Source organism: Pyxicephalus adspersus, chromosome 10, assembly GCF_032062135.1.
Source record: "Pyxicephalus adspersus chromosome 10, UCB_Pads_2.0, whole genome shotgun sequence".
NCBI lineage: Eukaryota > Metazoa > Chordata > Amphibia > Anura > Pyxicephalidae > Pyxicephalus > Pyxicephalus adspersus.
Genome location: NC_092867.1, coordinates 10,175,740 through 10,192,630, shown reverse-complemented (window position 1 = coordinate 10,192,630; position 16,891 = coordinate 10,175,740). Strand labels below are relative to the sequence as shown.

Below are 16,891 nucleotides of genomic sequence, written 5' to 3'. Positions count from 1 at the left end.
TGTGTCAATGTATCCCCTTCTGATCACTCTGTGTCAGAGTGATTAGAAGGGGATACATTGACACAGAGTGATTTTTTAGTATTTTGTTCAGAATCTTTTTTTTCTAGGTTTTTCTCCTAGAAAATTGGGTGCGTCTTATAGTCCGAAAAATACGGTAAATAAATTCTAAGATAAATCCAAAAAATGTCTCCAAGAGAAGAAGAAAAAATATAGTGGCGCCCTGCGGGGAAAGGTGAGTATTGCGGGTTTAGTTCCTCCTCAAATATAACTCAAAACAAATATTTGATCTGAAATGATCTGAAATGTTTCCCTCCTTCTCTCCCCCTAACTCCCTCAGGATGTCTACCTTGGGCATCTGAAGCCATTTAGTGGCATACTTCTGCCCGCTCTGCATCAAACACTACCCCACTACCCAAGGACGAGACCTTAGTTTTGTAATGTGAACAGCATTGCGGTAGCCAAAAAGTTTTTTTTTTGTTTTTTTTTGTTTTTTTTGTAACTTCTGCAGCAGAAGAAATGTACATTCTGAAGAAAGGACTAAATATAAATAATGATTTTTAGAAGTTTAACAAAGATAACCACTTTACTGGAAAATTTGTTATTGTTATAACAAAAAGGTAGAATGTTTCTACTTCCCATAAAAGGAAAGCAAACAGAGCTTAGTTCTGCTTTAATTCTGAAATACTATTACTTTCAAGTGAAATAAGTGCCTTTGTGGTTTTGCTTTTCTGAGAAAGCCAAATGACAAAGCATTTGTCAAGACACTCAATCCTTACAAGGTTGCACAATCTAGTTGGTATAATGTAGCACGGCCTGGAGGACATGTGATCAGTACAAAAGAGGAACAGAAAACACCAGTGAGGAAAGTCCGTTATGTAGAACGCCTTCTCCGATGAGAAATACGATGAGAGGTACAAAATCATAAAAATAAACTGACTGTAGCATAACAGAATAGTTATCTTTTCTGTCCTGCAAACTCTTGTGCTGCTAACCACCTGTAGTTGAAAGCTATAACCAATAGTTCCTGCCATTTGATGGTAATTGTGTTCTGATACTTACTGAAACGAGGCAGAAGGGCTCTGCCAGTATACAACATGGTATACTCTCTCGCAGGTGCTGCACATCACATTGAGTATGCCTTCAAGCTGTATTAAACTGTAACAAACAAAATAAAAATTAATATGTGCTACTTGAAAATAAGTTGAAAATAATGCAAAATTATCAAAGCATCCGAAAGTTTTAGCTTCTTGATTTTTTTATTTTCAGTTTAATTTGCATAACAACGTAAATTAAGTAAGAATAGGTTTGTATTGCATCATCGATTACAGAATTACAAATGCATTTGTGCAGCAGCCTACAGGCCGAAATGATAAAACTGTATTTTAACCATAATAGTGGTGTTTCATATTTTAGTGTAAATGCAATCTTTATTCTGATGTGTTAGCTTGTGAATTGAGCCTTGTGCAAAAAAAGTGTGCAAACAAGAAAATTCCTTTGCTGCTCATAACAACTAAGAAGGGTTTTGGTTGGGTGGTATGGATAACACATTTTCCATACATACACCCAACAAGTTAGAAAGAATGCAGGGGTGGTGGCTCTGTAGTTAGCACTATGGCCTTTGCAGCACTAGGTTCCAGGTTCGAATCTTTGCCAGGACACTATCTGCTTGGAGTCTGCAGTTTCTCCCCGTGTTTGTGTGGGTTTCCTCCGGGTACTCTGCTCTCCTCCCACATTCCAAAAACATATACAGTTAGAATATTGGCTTCCCCCCAAATTGCCGTTAGCAATTTAAAGACATTAAAAGACTTAAAGACTAAAAGTATTAAAGACATATGACTGAGGTAGGGACATTAGATTGTGAGCCCCTTTGAGGGACAGCTAGGGACATGACAATGGACATTATACAGCGCTGCGTAATATGTTGGTGCTATATAAATAATTATAAAAGCAGCTGATTTGTGGTTTTAAGATATTTCCTGTAGTGTATTGTTGTTTGTCTTGTCATCTGCTTCTATGGACTTGAATGGGAATGCTTTTAAATGTCTGCTTCGAGAAGCTGTTGTCAATAAACAATGCATACACAAGCTTTGTTACAAGGTCAATAGAAAAATAAAAACAGCAGAACAATAAAATATACAAATTGCTACATTTCCCACACATAGTGACTAAAGGGAATTGATTCTTCAAGCTGTGCCATCATTTATCCCTTGTAACAATGACAAATCAGCTGATATTATTATGTAATAATCATGGTCGGTGTACACAGGTTTTTGTTCATGTCACTACTGGTTTTCTCACCATACAAATCAATAGGACCCCAGCAGCTGCTTGCTGCAGCTTAGGAGGTCAAATGCAGCTCAGAAGCATCTGTTCAGGGGGAAACTAAAAACATCTCTTGCTTCTGACCTTAAATAACCATTTTTAAAGGGATGTTTACATTTAAACCGGTATATCAAATTTCTAACCAGTATTTTTAGCCAAAATGCATAAAACAATACCACCTGTGTTGAAGCACCAAGTCTAAAGGTCATTGGTTTTGGATTCAGATACAGTAGTGAGGAATTAGTTGGTTTTTGGTTTTGGTAGTTGGTTTTTATTGCTGTCAGGATTCCCATTAAGGAGAGTCACTCTTTTCTGATCACTGATGTCACAGGTAAGTACGGGTAAATCGGGTAAATCAAAACGGATAAATCCAAAATTTTGTTTGACAAAATTAAATTCTGCAAATGGAAACACTTGTTCATGTGACACCAATATAAGGGGTGTTTCCATCACATAGGAAATTAGCTTTTTACTTCCTATTGTCTAGAGGACAGAAAGTGAAGGAAATAACCCTTATGGGACACAGATGGCAAAAAACAAAAATGACAGCAGTTTGTACACTTCCCTACTGTAGACAAAACTCATGTATGGCAATCAATGTCCCCCACTACCTGCATCATGACTACACTCCACTCTGACAGTTACCGCTCTCCTACAAATATATTTTGAAATGGGGAACATTTTGCTAGTTACTCATAAAGGAAAACTGGGTCAGTTTTAGCTTTTGGTAAGATAGAGATTCCCCCTTGCTACTGCCACAGTGACACTTACACTGAACTGTAAATAGCATGGACAATTCTACCTGCTGTGACTCTCCATTTGCTTTGATGCAGGGGTCATTTCAGAATCAAAACAGCCAATATGAGCTTACTGCATTGAGATGGCAGCTGACTTCTTGTTTGTAGATGAGTAAATTGAAAGTTGCTTAACCTCCCTTGCGTTCTAATTCTGTCCAAATTTCCATGCAAAAAGCATTACATTTTTTTTTTGCATGGAAATGTATTTTACATTGTAGGCCTATAATTCTTAGGATTAACTCACCCAAATATGTCCAATATTTATTAAGTTTAGTAACAAACTTTAAATAAAAAAAAAAAAAATCTGTAAAAAAAATATATAATATCTATATATATCTAAATGAATCCAATACAAAAGTATTTGAATTTCCCTCCGATCCTCCCGCCTGCACCAATGCCACCAGGAAACCCCGGAGATCGTCTCTACATTGCGCGGCGGAAGATCAAAGAAGACGGTTGTGTGCCCAGGACCTGCAGGGACCAGCAGGATGGCGGGGGCTGACAACAGAGCAAGGTAAGTGTTTTTTTTTTAGGTTGAAGCTACCCCGAGTGTGACTCGGGGTGGATTTTACTTACAAATAGCGGTAATCCCCAGTCACACTCGGGAATACTGCTAAGGGGGTTAAATCTAGGTAGCACCAAGATGGGAAATTGAAGTAAATAAACTTTATTTTAATTAAAGTATACAGCAGATAAATATTCTTCTCCATAGAAAGCCAAGAATTCCCTAATGATGTTCTGGTCCCTCTGTGCTCCAACGTGTAGGACAATCATTCCTTATAAGCTGTACCTGAACTCAGAAATTATTTGCAGATGATGTTGCAAAGGCAACTTTAAAATGCCCATATCAATTGTTCTTAACATCGGAATCCTTGCACTGCATTTGCTATCAGCACAGAGGCTCCCTGCCAATTGGGGGTTTATAGAGTATTTAGGTTCAATTATGTAGGTATGTTTTGTTTCATGGTTAGGTGTTTGTGGGATAAGGGCATAAAAAGGTTTACATAGGATGTGAATCTGTCAATTTACCCATTAATATGTAATGTGTGCTGTGTATCTTAAAATGACTTTGTTGCCTTAATGCAATGTCATTGCCAACAAAGCTATTGCCTGAATGTTATGGCTGACCTACACAATTTTACACAGGCAAGCATCATTTTCAGCAAACGGTTGGCAAAGGCAGCCTCTGGATTTTCTTGAGCACAGTTTTATTTAAGCTACTTTTTATTGTTTAAAGACAATGTGGCACAGAACACCCAAAGAAGCAAAGTGCTTGTTATCAGAGTCCAGTTATTTCAAGTAATAAGAAGGTAATAGGGAAAGACTCACAAGCTCTTAAACTCTGCCACAGCCTCCTGCCGAGTGAGTTTCACTTTCTGCAGATCCTCGCGGCGTACACAGTAATATTTCCTCCTGGCTAGTTCAGCTTCTGGAATGTGTTTGCGTGACATCTCCTGCAGATATCCAATAAGAGCAGGAATGGAGACGAGAAGGGCTCCAACAGAGAACCAGGCAACTGCGACAAGCAGATTATACATGTAAAAGCAAGCAGAGGATAAGCCGTCAGTAATATTAAAGTTCAAACCACATTACTCATTTTTCCTACCATAAAAACAAGGCTTTAAATATGTACACAGCTTACTCCCTGAACTCCAGTTAAATATAAAAAAAATAATCAGTTATGAAATAAACAAAATGATATGCAATTATCATTAAACTAGAATAAGTGTCTGGATTGTTTATTTATTGGTCCCTTGTACTTCCCTGCACAGCAGTACTATGAAGGGTATGAGAAGGATCAGCCAACCATGGCTCTCTTATTTACCAAGATGATTTAGAGCAGTGATCCCTACACTCACCTTTATCCGGCCTTAAGGGCTCTATTTTTTCCACCAACAATAGGAAAATATTCCTCACATTAACACCATTTATGGGGCACCATTCCTCTTACTGACCCCAACAATGGGGAATTAATCTTTACATTACTGTGACAGAGCACTATTCCTCCAATGGGCACAAACCGTAGGTAACTACGCCTCACATCAACACCAACAATGAAGAACTATTCTTCTAACCAACACTGTTGACAGTGAACATTTCCTACCACCAGCACCAAAGATGGGGCATTATTCCTCCCACTGACACCAACAATGTGTCACCATTCCTCCAATAATGGTGCTATATTCCTGCTATTACCAATAACAAGAGAAACTATTCTTCACATTATTAGCAATGATGGGGCACTATGTCTCCCACAATAGGCCATCATTCCTTTCTTTCTTTCTATACTAACCACATACACGAGGGACAAATTGTAACTCTACTACTTTAGGGCTACAGAGTCGTGGCCAATATTTACCTGCACTGATCTAGGGGTAATTATTCTAGGCCCCCCAAAGCTTTAAAGGACAGGAAACTGACCCTTTGTTTAAAAGATTTGAGGACCCTGCTTTAGAGGATGTAAGAACAAAGGAAGTGGGAACAAAGAACCAAACCAACTACCGTGTACTGCAAATGTTAAGCTAACAATAGATATAGATGTATAAATATCCATGCTTGTCTTTTGTCTGCCTGCTAATCCTTAGCCAAGTGGATACCCACTAATGTGATCCCAATTGCCATTGCTTTTCTGTAAGCAATCAATGGCTACCAATGTATCCTCTTCTCTGTTCATAGAAGCTAAAGCCTACAAAAGTACAAGTCTGCAATTCTCCCAAGATTTAGTGCAAGCTGGTCAAATCCCCCTCTATAGTCTGTGGCTAGCCTATGGGTACAGAACGATTATTCACAGGTACAACAATTAATCAGCCTCAGGTTAATGTTGCGTGCATTAGACACAAAAGGCTTCTTCAGCACGCAGAAATATGACCACAACAAGTAGTTGTCACATTTTCATTTGTCAGACTTTTCATATACACATTTCAACCGCCTATGTAATCAAATATTCACTGTAACAATCCCCCACACCTGCCTAGTGCACAGGTCTGTCATCGGTCACATAACTCTCTGCTTTGCAACATTCCTTGTACATTGTTGCCAGCATTTTCTTCTTAATCTATGTACACACCAGTGAAAGCAAACAATCCACACCCCATTATATGAAAGTAGAACAAATAATATTTTACTAGTTGATAGGAAATGATTACAGACCCAGCAATATGGTTTAAAGAGAAGAGAGAGAGAAGCATGTAAGCTGCCATCATTGTCTTATATTTCTGCAAACGCACATTGCCTGGCTCTCATGCTAAGCCTCTTGCTTTATTACTAATAGCTAGTAACTAATGCAGAATAGGTATTTTGTGAACAGCTTCTGCCTTTGACTTTCTTGATGTTCCCTACTTGGTCCAGTCGTTGACTTGAAAAACCAAAGGATCAGTCAATCATCCAGGCAACTAGCATTTTCAGAAGTAGACAAGCAATGGGTATCCTTATATTTTTCTTAGGATAATTATTATATGAAATGATTATCAACTTAGATCAGTTTTGTTTTAAATAGGATAGATAAAACATTTGTGAAAAGTAGACTTGGGCATCTAACATATCTTAATAGTTTCTGTTGGCAGCTTTGATAGCAAATATTCTAGAAAGAGGTGGTGGCACAGGTAATAATTCTCTTTATTTGCAGGATCTTGTTTGGGGTCACCCTGCATCAGAGGCACTTTAGGTGAAGGATCTGTGTGCAAGCAAATGGCTGCTCAAGCATAGGTAGCTGATGAGCATCACGGTTATACACAGGTCCCATCTTTTGCCACAGCAAAGCAGTGAAAGTGACAAACCACAATTCACTGGCAGATGCTTGAGATAATTGGTCATTTTCAGTGCCACTACAAAGACCAGGGATGGCTCATTTTAAAACACCTTTAATCTTTTATTGTTCATAGAATAGCCACAAACTCACTTTGAGATACCAAAACGTCATTTAACTTACCTTCATTTAAAGTCAGCAGCAAAACATTTACTATAAAACATGTTAGTAGTGATAAAATCGGAGTTTGCCACCTGTTAAAAAAAAAAAAAAAATCGATATAAGTACCAATTAAAACAAAGTGTGCAAACACAGTAAATAATGCAAGAATGAATATCATTAAAACTAGCAATTTCCTAAAGCAACTGCATTCTGTATAACTAGGATATATTTAAAGGAATTTTTTATTTTGCTTTAGAATAATGATGAGGAATTAAGAACCTCTGTTAGGCTTATATTGTCATCTGTTTCCCTATTAAGGAAATTCCATTTTCAGTTTGTACTGATTGACCAGGGTCAATGAGACAGGAAATTATGAAAAATCTACATTTTAAGATTTGTCACCAGAACAAGAGTTAGGAATAACACCTATTCTTGTGGCAATTGTACATGAAAGGAATCTCATAACTTTGGGGAGATTTCCCTTTACTCTCTGTTGTGTTTCTAGGACAGGAAGTAAGGTGAAATCTCCCCAAAGGGACACAGACAGCATAATAAACCAATATGAGATTTAAACCTTTCTTACCAAGAATGGTGTGCCGAAAACAGCTATGGCAGTTTATGGTTGTCTGGGGAAAAAACCCACGGGCTATGCCAAATCAAACTAGGCAACACCAATGAGTAACATGTGTATCTATATTTCAAGAATAGTTATTACAGTTATTCATATACCTCAATAGCTGCAAAATTCACCAGTCGCCTGCAGAAAACTAAAGGAGTGGGCAGATACATGACCAATCACCCTGCACAAGGCGTAGATAGTAAGACTGGTCTTTATTGCAGCAAAGCTTCTGCCCAAAAATAAAAGTATAAAATAAAGTAAAAGTAATATAAAATAAAATAAAGTTTATTGCTGGACTATTGCACATACCTGATAGAAATACACAAAGCACATCAAGATTTAAGTAAGACTACATGGCTCTTGTATTTAGGCAACATCTGCTTAGCCTAAAGTTTAGAATTTTTTTCATGGGTAGAGTAGGAAAGTGTTAGTATCTTGTGTCAGGGTTTTATTACTAACTGGTTCTGATTACCATAACATGAAGACATGACCCCCCCAAACTACATTTTGCATTCACGACAACTATCTAAGAGATTTCTCTAACTTTGGAGAGATTTCCTCTCGCTTTCATGAGACAGAGTAAAAAACGCACTTACAAGGAAACAAACAGCCAAAAAAACACAGTGGTTTTAATTGTTCTATTGTCACACAAAACTAACAAGAAAAGTTTTAGTTTTGCATATTCCTATAAAAACCCCTTTTATCAGTATTGCTAACAAGTGATTGGCTTGGGTCTGGCAAAACTGCCTCAGGAAAATCAGGAAGGAAAGGTGATCATTAATAAAACAAAACAAACTAAAAACAGGTGTAACTGAACTAATAATGCACAAACACAATACAGAGCCATGGGAAATGTATATAGTACATACTGTACCTTCAGGGCAAAACATAAAATGGGTTTTACGATTATAAAGACAATTTCCACCATCTGTGGTATTATCAAGAACTTCCTGTACTTCAATTATTCAGTTTCAACATCTTGCTGAGAACATTTTCAAGACAGAACTTTGCAAAGTACATTACCTTAGTAGGTATTTGATCCCATCCCAGGTGTCCCAGAGCGGTTCAAGATATAATTCTATCCTTTTGTAAGCGACGACCAAATTGAACAAATCAAACACTTGCGTCTTACTCGTGGGTTGAGGGGATTCCGGACGAGAATCCGTCATCGTTGGACTGCTGTCTGACCAACTCGTGCCACTGGAACAAACTGCATCTTTCTCGGTAGCTTGCATGCTGCGAGAGAAAACATAATACCTTATCAGATAGTATGAACTTTAGGACATGCCACGGAATCAAAGACAAGAAACTGTTTTGAATATGTTGAACTCAAAACCTTTTTCGTGCTAAGCGTCTCACAAGCTTCCAAAGCATTTTCGTTGTGCAAACAGGACTGAATTAATCACAGACAACTGGCACACACAAAAAAAAAGTCTTAATCCTAAGCTGCAACCTTTCGCACCACAAAAAAATGCTCAAAGGTCAGGTCGAAACTGACAACAGTATTTTAGTGCAAAAGATAAACAGGTTGTGTTTTTACTGCCGGCTTGCTATGGATGTGGGAAGGACTTCTAGTATAATTGCCTTTTGTGAAAGAAGAGCTCAAAGTAATTTGTATGTGACAGGAACATACCGCCCAGCTGTCTTTCACCGGGTGAAAGTCCCATATCTGAACTGTCCCATGTATTCTCGCAACATAATTCTGCACAGGTAAAGTCTTTATAGTCATGCCTTTCATTTTCACACCTCCCTTTAGTACAGGATTGGACAAAAATGGGGTAACGAGGAGTGGTAGCATATAGGGGCACAATACTTTTCAGTGGCTGTAGTGCATGGGTTTTAATGTTCTGCATCTAAAAAGAGCCATATACAACAGCATACACCCCCTTTCTTCCAAAGTCATGACCTTATAGCAGATTTCAGGCACTGCCTCACATAATAAACAGGATTATTTGTAAATGTAAACTATGCTGTACATAAGTTAGTGGCAGCAGCACAAATACAGTAAGCTGGTTTAAAAAAAAAAGTTTATTTTGAAGGCTATATTATTACATTATCCTCCTTTAGCTGGGTGCACCACCTGGTGCTTTTCTGCAGCCACACGGCTTTTTTTGGGTGGTTAACAATGAGTTGGGTCACAATACAGGGCCTGCTACCCACCTACAATTTCAACCCAGATAAAATTCTGTTTGTTTTCATAAAGTAGAGAAAGCATAGAAACCTTGTTAGAGTGCTTTGGGGTAATATGTTGGCACTATATAAATCTAGTTTATTAATAATAATATTAACTTCCGGTTCTTAAGACACGATAAGAAATGCAAGAAGAAAATGCTAATTTGTCACAGGAAATTCATTTTTACCCTATGTTTCCATTGTGGGTTCCAATCACTTTTTGATCCATAGACAGTGGTCATCAGGACAAGTTGAAAGGTTAAATCTAAAAACTGACAAATTTAAACCTTTCCCCATTTTATCTAAAACTGAGAACAAAAAATGTCTTAGGAGACAGGGATAAGCAGTACATTCAACTTTTCTGAATTGTATCAGAGTGCGAGCATGAATCCAATACAATTTTAAAAGTTAACAGTGCTCAACCCAGAATTTTTTTAAGCTGGTGGGAAGAAATTGTAGGTTTGTTGTGTGACCCAGCTCTTCAGTAACCACACAAAAACAGCCAGGTGGTTACTGAAAAGTGCCAGGTGGTGCGCCCGGCTAAAAGGGTCTGGAGAGAACACTGGGTAATATTCTCCGTTTTAAGGTAGCCTGTTTTCAAACGAACCCGAATGTGCACCTCTAGGCACAAAAATATGCCCCTGCAGTGCAGTACTTTGCAATGCATCTGTAGTGAAAGCTACCACATAACCCGCCATATTCATTGTGTTTCCAGCTACTGTACAAATATATTGGTGTACTTTTCTAAATGAATGCCACTGCAACGCAATACACATCCTATTATACATTTACGTGTGAAGGAATAATATGCAGTAAAACTTGTATTTCACGGAAAGTTATTGAAACACATCAGTGTGAATAGGGCCTTAGGGTAAAAGATTTGTTAGGTATAAAGAGATGAAAAAATGTAAATTAGATGAAAAAGAAAGTAACTGATGGAAACAAGACACCTAGCAGACATAGGCATAGTATGAATGTAAAAAAAAAGTTTCACAATGCAGTGACTGAATATAAATGCCGTACAATGTCCTGAGAAAGAACTCCTCTTCATTGTGTACTATGTGAGATTCCAAACATTCCTCAGTATGTATGTAAACACCAACTTAAAGAGTGTGAGCTCAGCAACTTATCAACGTTTTGCTGTATTCAGATTTGAAGTTGCAAAAATGGAAACCATTGGTATTTTTTCTTACACACTGTAAACAAAAGCAAAAATGTTGGCAAGCTTTAAAGAGAAGCTTCACCTTCCTTGAAAAAATATAACATTTATATTTCAACCTGTAGCTGTTATTGTTTTTCAAAAACTATTTTAAAAAATTGAAATTTTGTGTCCAATATGGCAACCTGGATATGTACCATAAACTACTGCTGTCCTGATTGTGTGATTTTGTTTAATAATGTTCCCTGAGATCAGAGTTATATTGTAGGCCTGCAACATGAGTTTTATTTTTAGTAAAACCGTCTCTGCAGCCCATCTTCCTACAAAGAGATGAATCCGCTGCACCTCTGCTAAGTACATTACTGTTATCTGTGGTTTTAGAACCACAGATTAGTGATTCTAATGAATGTAAACCCTCTTGGTCAGATCTTATTAATCTTAGAAAGGAAATGGTAAAACAAGCAGTTATTTCTTCAAAACTGAGACAGGTCAAAATATGCAACAGATATATTAAAATCATTACAATGTACAGATATCACCTAATATTTTATTTATTATAAATGGGTATTCCAACAACTGCAACCTAATACAAACCTCCTTTGTTGTAGACTTTCCTTAGAATGTTCCGGAACAAGTTTGCAAATTAGAAAAAAGTCTGAAAACGCACACTTCTTCTGGTTTATACATATTGAGCCAGAAGTTCTACATGATAGCCAGATAAATGACATTTGCAGATTAAGCCAGAAATGGCAGAATATTTTTTTCTCTTTTACATGTAACTACTCACAATAAAAATAATGAAGCTACCATTGATAATGTGTTTAATAATTCTACAGAGCTTGACATTTGACCATATATTTCAAGCAATTAATGTTATTATTATTATGTGGGCAGTACAGTGGCTCAATGGTAACACTCTGCCCTTTGCAGCGCAGGGTCCCAGGTTCGAATCTCAGCCAGGACACTATCTGCATGGAGTTTGCAGGTTCTCCCTGTGTCTGTGTGGGTTTCCTCCGGGTACTCCGGTTTCCTCCGACATTCCCAAAAAAAATGCAGTTAAGTTAATTGGCTTCCCCTCAATATTGACCTTAGACTGTATTAATGATATATGACTATGGTAGGGACATTAGATTGTGAGCTCCTTTGAGGGACAGTTAGTGACACGGCTGCGTAATATGATGGCGCTATAAAAATACTGAGTAATAATAATTATTACATAGTATTTTTATAGCACATTACAAAGTCTATAGTCATGTCACCAGCTGTCCCTCGGGGCTCACAATCTAATGTCCCTACCATAATCATGTCAATACAATACAGTCCAAGGTCAATTTTTGGGGGGGAAAGTCAATCAGCTTGCCTGCATTTTTTTTTTTTTTTGGAATGTGGGAAACCGGAGTACCCAGAGGAAACTGACACAAGCATGGGGAGAACCTGCAAACTCCATGCAGACAGTGACCTGGGTGAGATTCGAACCTGGGACCTAGGAATGCTGTTTTACCAGATATACAATGGATATTATCCTGGTGATGTTGTGTTATTAGGTTTGTCATGTGGCGTGCTTTGCTCAGCACAGTGCACCAGTCAGACCAGGATGGATTAATGTTGTACAAGAAAAAGTAAACAGTTCCCCTCCCCATACACACAGGGAACTATCCCCTCCCCATACACACAGGGAACTATCCCCTCCCCATACAAACAAAGAAGGTTAAACAGCTGTTTAACAATAGTTTAAGTAGCTTTCCTTCAACATGAAAGTCCCTATGTATGTACAGAAGGTGTGATCCATATGTTTCAAGCAGTTCCATCAGACATCTGAGCTGCACTTGTCGCGTGCCAAGAGCACTGAACTAGAACACAAGCACATAGAAAAGATCGACACAATCATTAAAGAGTAGATTTTAGGCCTCGTACAGACAGCAGATTGATGTCTGAGAATTGTTGCTGGAAATGATTTTTGATTGTTTTTAGTGAATAAATGAATGAATAAGCTCTGTACATACAGCACTGTTCTGTTCTTTGGAGAAAGGAGGATGAGCAAGCAGCACCCCAGTGAGCTCTCCTCCAAAGGAGTGAACACTGGTCCTCTGTCAATTGATGAACAATGTCGGGGAACCACTGTACAGATGTCAGATTTTCACCTGAGACAAGCAATGACATGTATATAGCTTAAGTTTTGGATAGAGTAGGGAGAAAATGGAACCCCCATCAGGAATCAGGGTAAAACAACTGGTTTACCTTAACTCTCCTTTCCTTTCCCTTTATCCAACACCAGGTACCAAAGTTAATACCAGGTAGTTTTGCATATAGAGGACCCAGTCTGTCACATGGAAGTCCACAGCCCTGTGTAAGAGATGGCTACAGAAAAACTCCCAAAGCAACAAGACAGATTCCAAGTGCTCACTAAATTGTAGGTTTTGTTAGAATTAGAATATCCACCATAATACATTCATTTATGTTTGTTTGCCTCTCTGCATCTTGCATGGTTCTGGGTTTTGGTGATGCCTTTGAAGCGCTGCATTGGAAACCCCATTACTCCACTTTGGCAGCAGTTCCCAGGAAATCAGAAGTATAGACAGGTATTTATGTGTTTGTAGGTGATTTAAAGTCAACCTGTTGCTCCGCTCTGCCTTAGTAAAACATAAATTCACTTTAACGAGGTTCCCTACTTTCTGTGAGCTCCTCCGCCAGCGCTGACATTGTCCAGATTTGTGATCGTTGACCATCTTCAGGATAAATTAACTCTGGGCTTGGCCTTTTTTATTTTTTTTCAGAATATCCAATTTCTAGAGATCTGATTTTGTATTGTACACATATGGGCCCATTCACACAGAAGTTTACATCACGCTGTAAAAACACTTACCCTGTTTGTAAAACATTTGTTCCATTTTCCCCATATGAGGACCTGTTCCCACTAAAGGTGCGTACACACTTCCAATTTTTATCGTTCCAATCGAACGACGAACGATCGATTGGGCAAAAAATCGTTCGTAAAAAAGTAACCAACGACGCCGACGAACGAGGAAACTCGTTGGAAACGAACGACCGGACCGGCGGATCGGATTGGACGACGATCGTTGAACATCGTTTGTGTGTACGGTCGTTCGTTGATCGTCCATGGGCTGAGTATGCGTAATGAACGAACGTTCGTTCACTTTCCTGTCGTGCACATAGTTCCTCTATCGCTCAAACGATCGTATCTATTGTGTGTACAATATCTACGAACGATCGTGTCGTTATCTCTATGTGCAGGATCGGTGCTATACGATCGTTCGTATATATCGTGCAGGATCGTTCGTCGTTCGTTTTCCAACGATAATAATTGGAAGTGTGTACGTAGCTTAAAGCACAGCAATATGTTTTAGAAACACAGCTCGTTGTGTTTTGTGTGATACATTGCGCTGAAAATTAAAGTAAAGCAATGTATGGCAGCGCTTCTCTACCTGTTGTGCTGCAGTGCCTAGCAAAGGTGCATTTGGGTTTCCATTAAGATTGAATGACAACGCAGGGCACCAATGCATGCCTTGTGTGTTGCAATAACGGACAATAGAAACACAATGTTCATACAACACACAGATACAAAGGTGTATTCAGTCTAAAAAGCACTGCATGCGAGCCAACTAATACAGATGGCAATATTTGTATGTACTGATAGTGACACTTCAATCTGTTCCTACAGGGATTATTTCCCTTAGCTGCCAGTGTTTCCCAAAATAACATCCAATCCGAATGCCCATGTGTATGAGCCCTATATGTGTGACATACGCTCAGTGTCTCACCATTACCAGGCAATAGCTGGAGCTATACAAAGCCTGACATGAATGTAAACAGTAACATTTTCTCCTCCCCCTCCTCCTCTCATAATACCTGAGCATTGCACATACAAAGCAAAGAGATCACAAGTCACTGACAGCACTCTTATCTCCGCCATTCCCTTTCTTTATGACATAATACAGAACATTCACCTCACCTTCACATGCACATTGCTCTTACTGCTTCCTATTCTATGGATTCGCTGGGCATTTCCTGTTTGGAGTCATTGTGACGTCACAACAAAACAGAAACCAATAGGAGAATCGCACTGCTCTGGAGTCCCTGGGACATCGTCATTGTGTGGGCGGGGCTAAGACCGAGATGATGCGTGCTGGCATTAACTGTGCCACTGCTGTGTCGTGCTTTTCACTCTCTGCTGCTTTCATTTCTCGCTTTTAATAGGAATAGTTAACAGAAATAGAAACATTCCAATGTAATTTATATTATTCGGCAACTTATGTATCTGTAAACTTTAAGTAAATGATATTTAGTTTTCCTAAAATGTTTCTAAAACTAAGAACAAAAATGTAATGTGATGTTAAAGTGTATCTGAAGGTGAAACTTTTCTATTTTTTGGAACATTCTAATGATGATTGGTAACCTGCAGGTAAAAAGATTGGAGCTTTTATAAAGGCTCATAAATGATGAAAAGTCTATAAAACATCTCCAAGCACCTAGCTGAACATAAAACACACTAATCTGTTGATGCAACATATACTACAGTTACGCAAAAAAGAAAAAAAATGTGATAAGGCAGGTCTTTATTGCAGAAAGGGACAGGCGATGACCCTTCTTCAATAAATCACTCTTATTTGCTTGATGCTAGATAGCCTTCTATTGTGAAAGTGCAGAACTGTGCATGTGCTGAGCCAATCAAAAACACAGAAGATCAGAAGTATGAGTTGAAGAAAAGATGATGGTACCCGCAATGGACATGGGACAGGTGAGTGAATTTAAAAAAAATTGTGATGGGTCAGATAGGATTATTTTATTGCAGAAAGGGCAACTTTTTGAAAAAGGGTTTACTTCTGCTTTAAGATTATGTATGACCATACAAAAATCATAGTATTCCACCTGGAAGTGCTTTCATTTTTTTTAACCAGGAAGCCAGCTTAGTTCAGGCCTCAACTGCTTCCTGAACTACATTCATTCATTAAATCCTGATGGCGGTCAGTAGTTCTCATCTGAATGTGCGCTGATAGTCTTGCACAGATACCTGCTGTTTTACTGGCTTTATGTGATTTGCTAGAAGGTTACAATAAGGCCCCTGTTAGACTAAGGCTGCGTACACACGTTCAATAATCATCGTTGGAAAGGATCTTTCCCGATCCTTTCCAACAACAAAAGACTAAAAGATGCCTGAGTGAGCTCTTTACATACATCACCATTTTGTTCTATGGAGAGGAGGAGAATGATGTAGCTGCACCGCACTGCCTTCTCTCCCCTTCTTTTCCATTACGATTATTTATCTGTGGATCCGCCAGGGCTAATCCATGAATGACAAGCGATGTACACTTCAGATTCTCATTCGATATCAACCCTGAGGTGATTATAAGGAACAATGGTAGAATTCACCGCAAATGCATGCAAAAGCGCGCACTAAATGGTTCCCAACCTTTCTCATTTAGTTGAACCTACATTAGAAAGCTGCGGTCAACCAAAAGTCTAAAATGGTGACTATGGAAAAATTTTACTCATGCTTGCAACAGACTGAAGAAAAATATATTTCTCAAACTGCACTTCTAATGCAAGGCACATACTACATCCTTTTCTATTAATGTTATTTTCTATCAATATTACAATGGTAATGCATTGATTGCATTCAATCTAAAAATATTCAAATCGATCATAATTCAGATAACTTTTTAAACGATGGTACATCCAGTATTTTGAAAAATTTTCCGAATTAGGATGGGTATATCATTATAGCTAATTAAAATATCAATTGTCACACAAAAAGTGGCTTCAACTTCAATACAATGGTTAACTAATCAACAACAAAAAGTCTTGCTTCAATAATTTTCGATTAGCATTATTCCCAAATAATTTTAATCAATACAATGATAAATAAAACAGTTTCTTTCATGAGTACAGATTTTTGA

General features: G+C 38.2%; 1 protein-coding gene across 6 annotated transcripts in view; it reads right to left on the bottom strand.

Moving 5' to 3' along the window:
* The window catches only part of ZFYVE27 (zinc finger FYVE-type containing 27), a 70,433-nt gene extending 55,429 nt beyond the window's left edge, over positions 1-15,004 (bottom strand). Inside the window, exons 1-5 of one of the 6 annotated variants that reach the window (XM_072424443.1) lie at positions 14,947-15,004; positions 8,669-8,881; positions 7,048-7,118; positions 4,449-4,635; positions 1,060-1,155 (exon numbers count right to left, since the gene is read on the bottom strand). In XM_072424443.1, the coding sequence (XP_072280544.1) occupies positions 1,060-1,155; positions 4,449-4,635; positions 7,048-7,118; positions 8,669-8,880 (566 nt within the window). In that variant the 5' untranslated portion in view covers position 8,881; positions 14,947-15,004. Of the gene's footprint in view, positions 1-1,059; positions 1,156-4,448; positions 4,636-7,047; positions 7,119-8,668; positions 8,903-8,981; positions 9,190-14,946 lie in introns of those variants that run through there. The other 5 variants (XM_072424439.1, XM_072424441.1, XM_072424442.1 and 2 more) reach the window with 5 other exon arrangements.
* Positions 15,005-16,891: the final 1,887 nt, after the last annotated feature.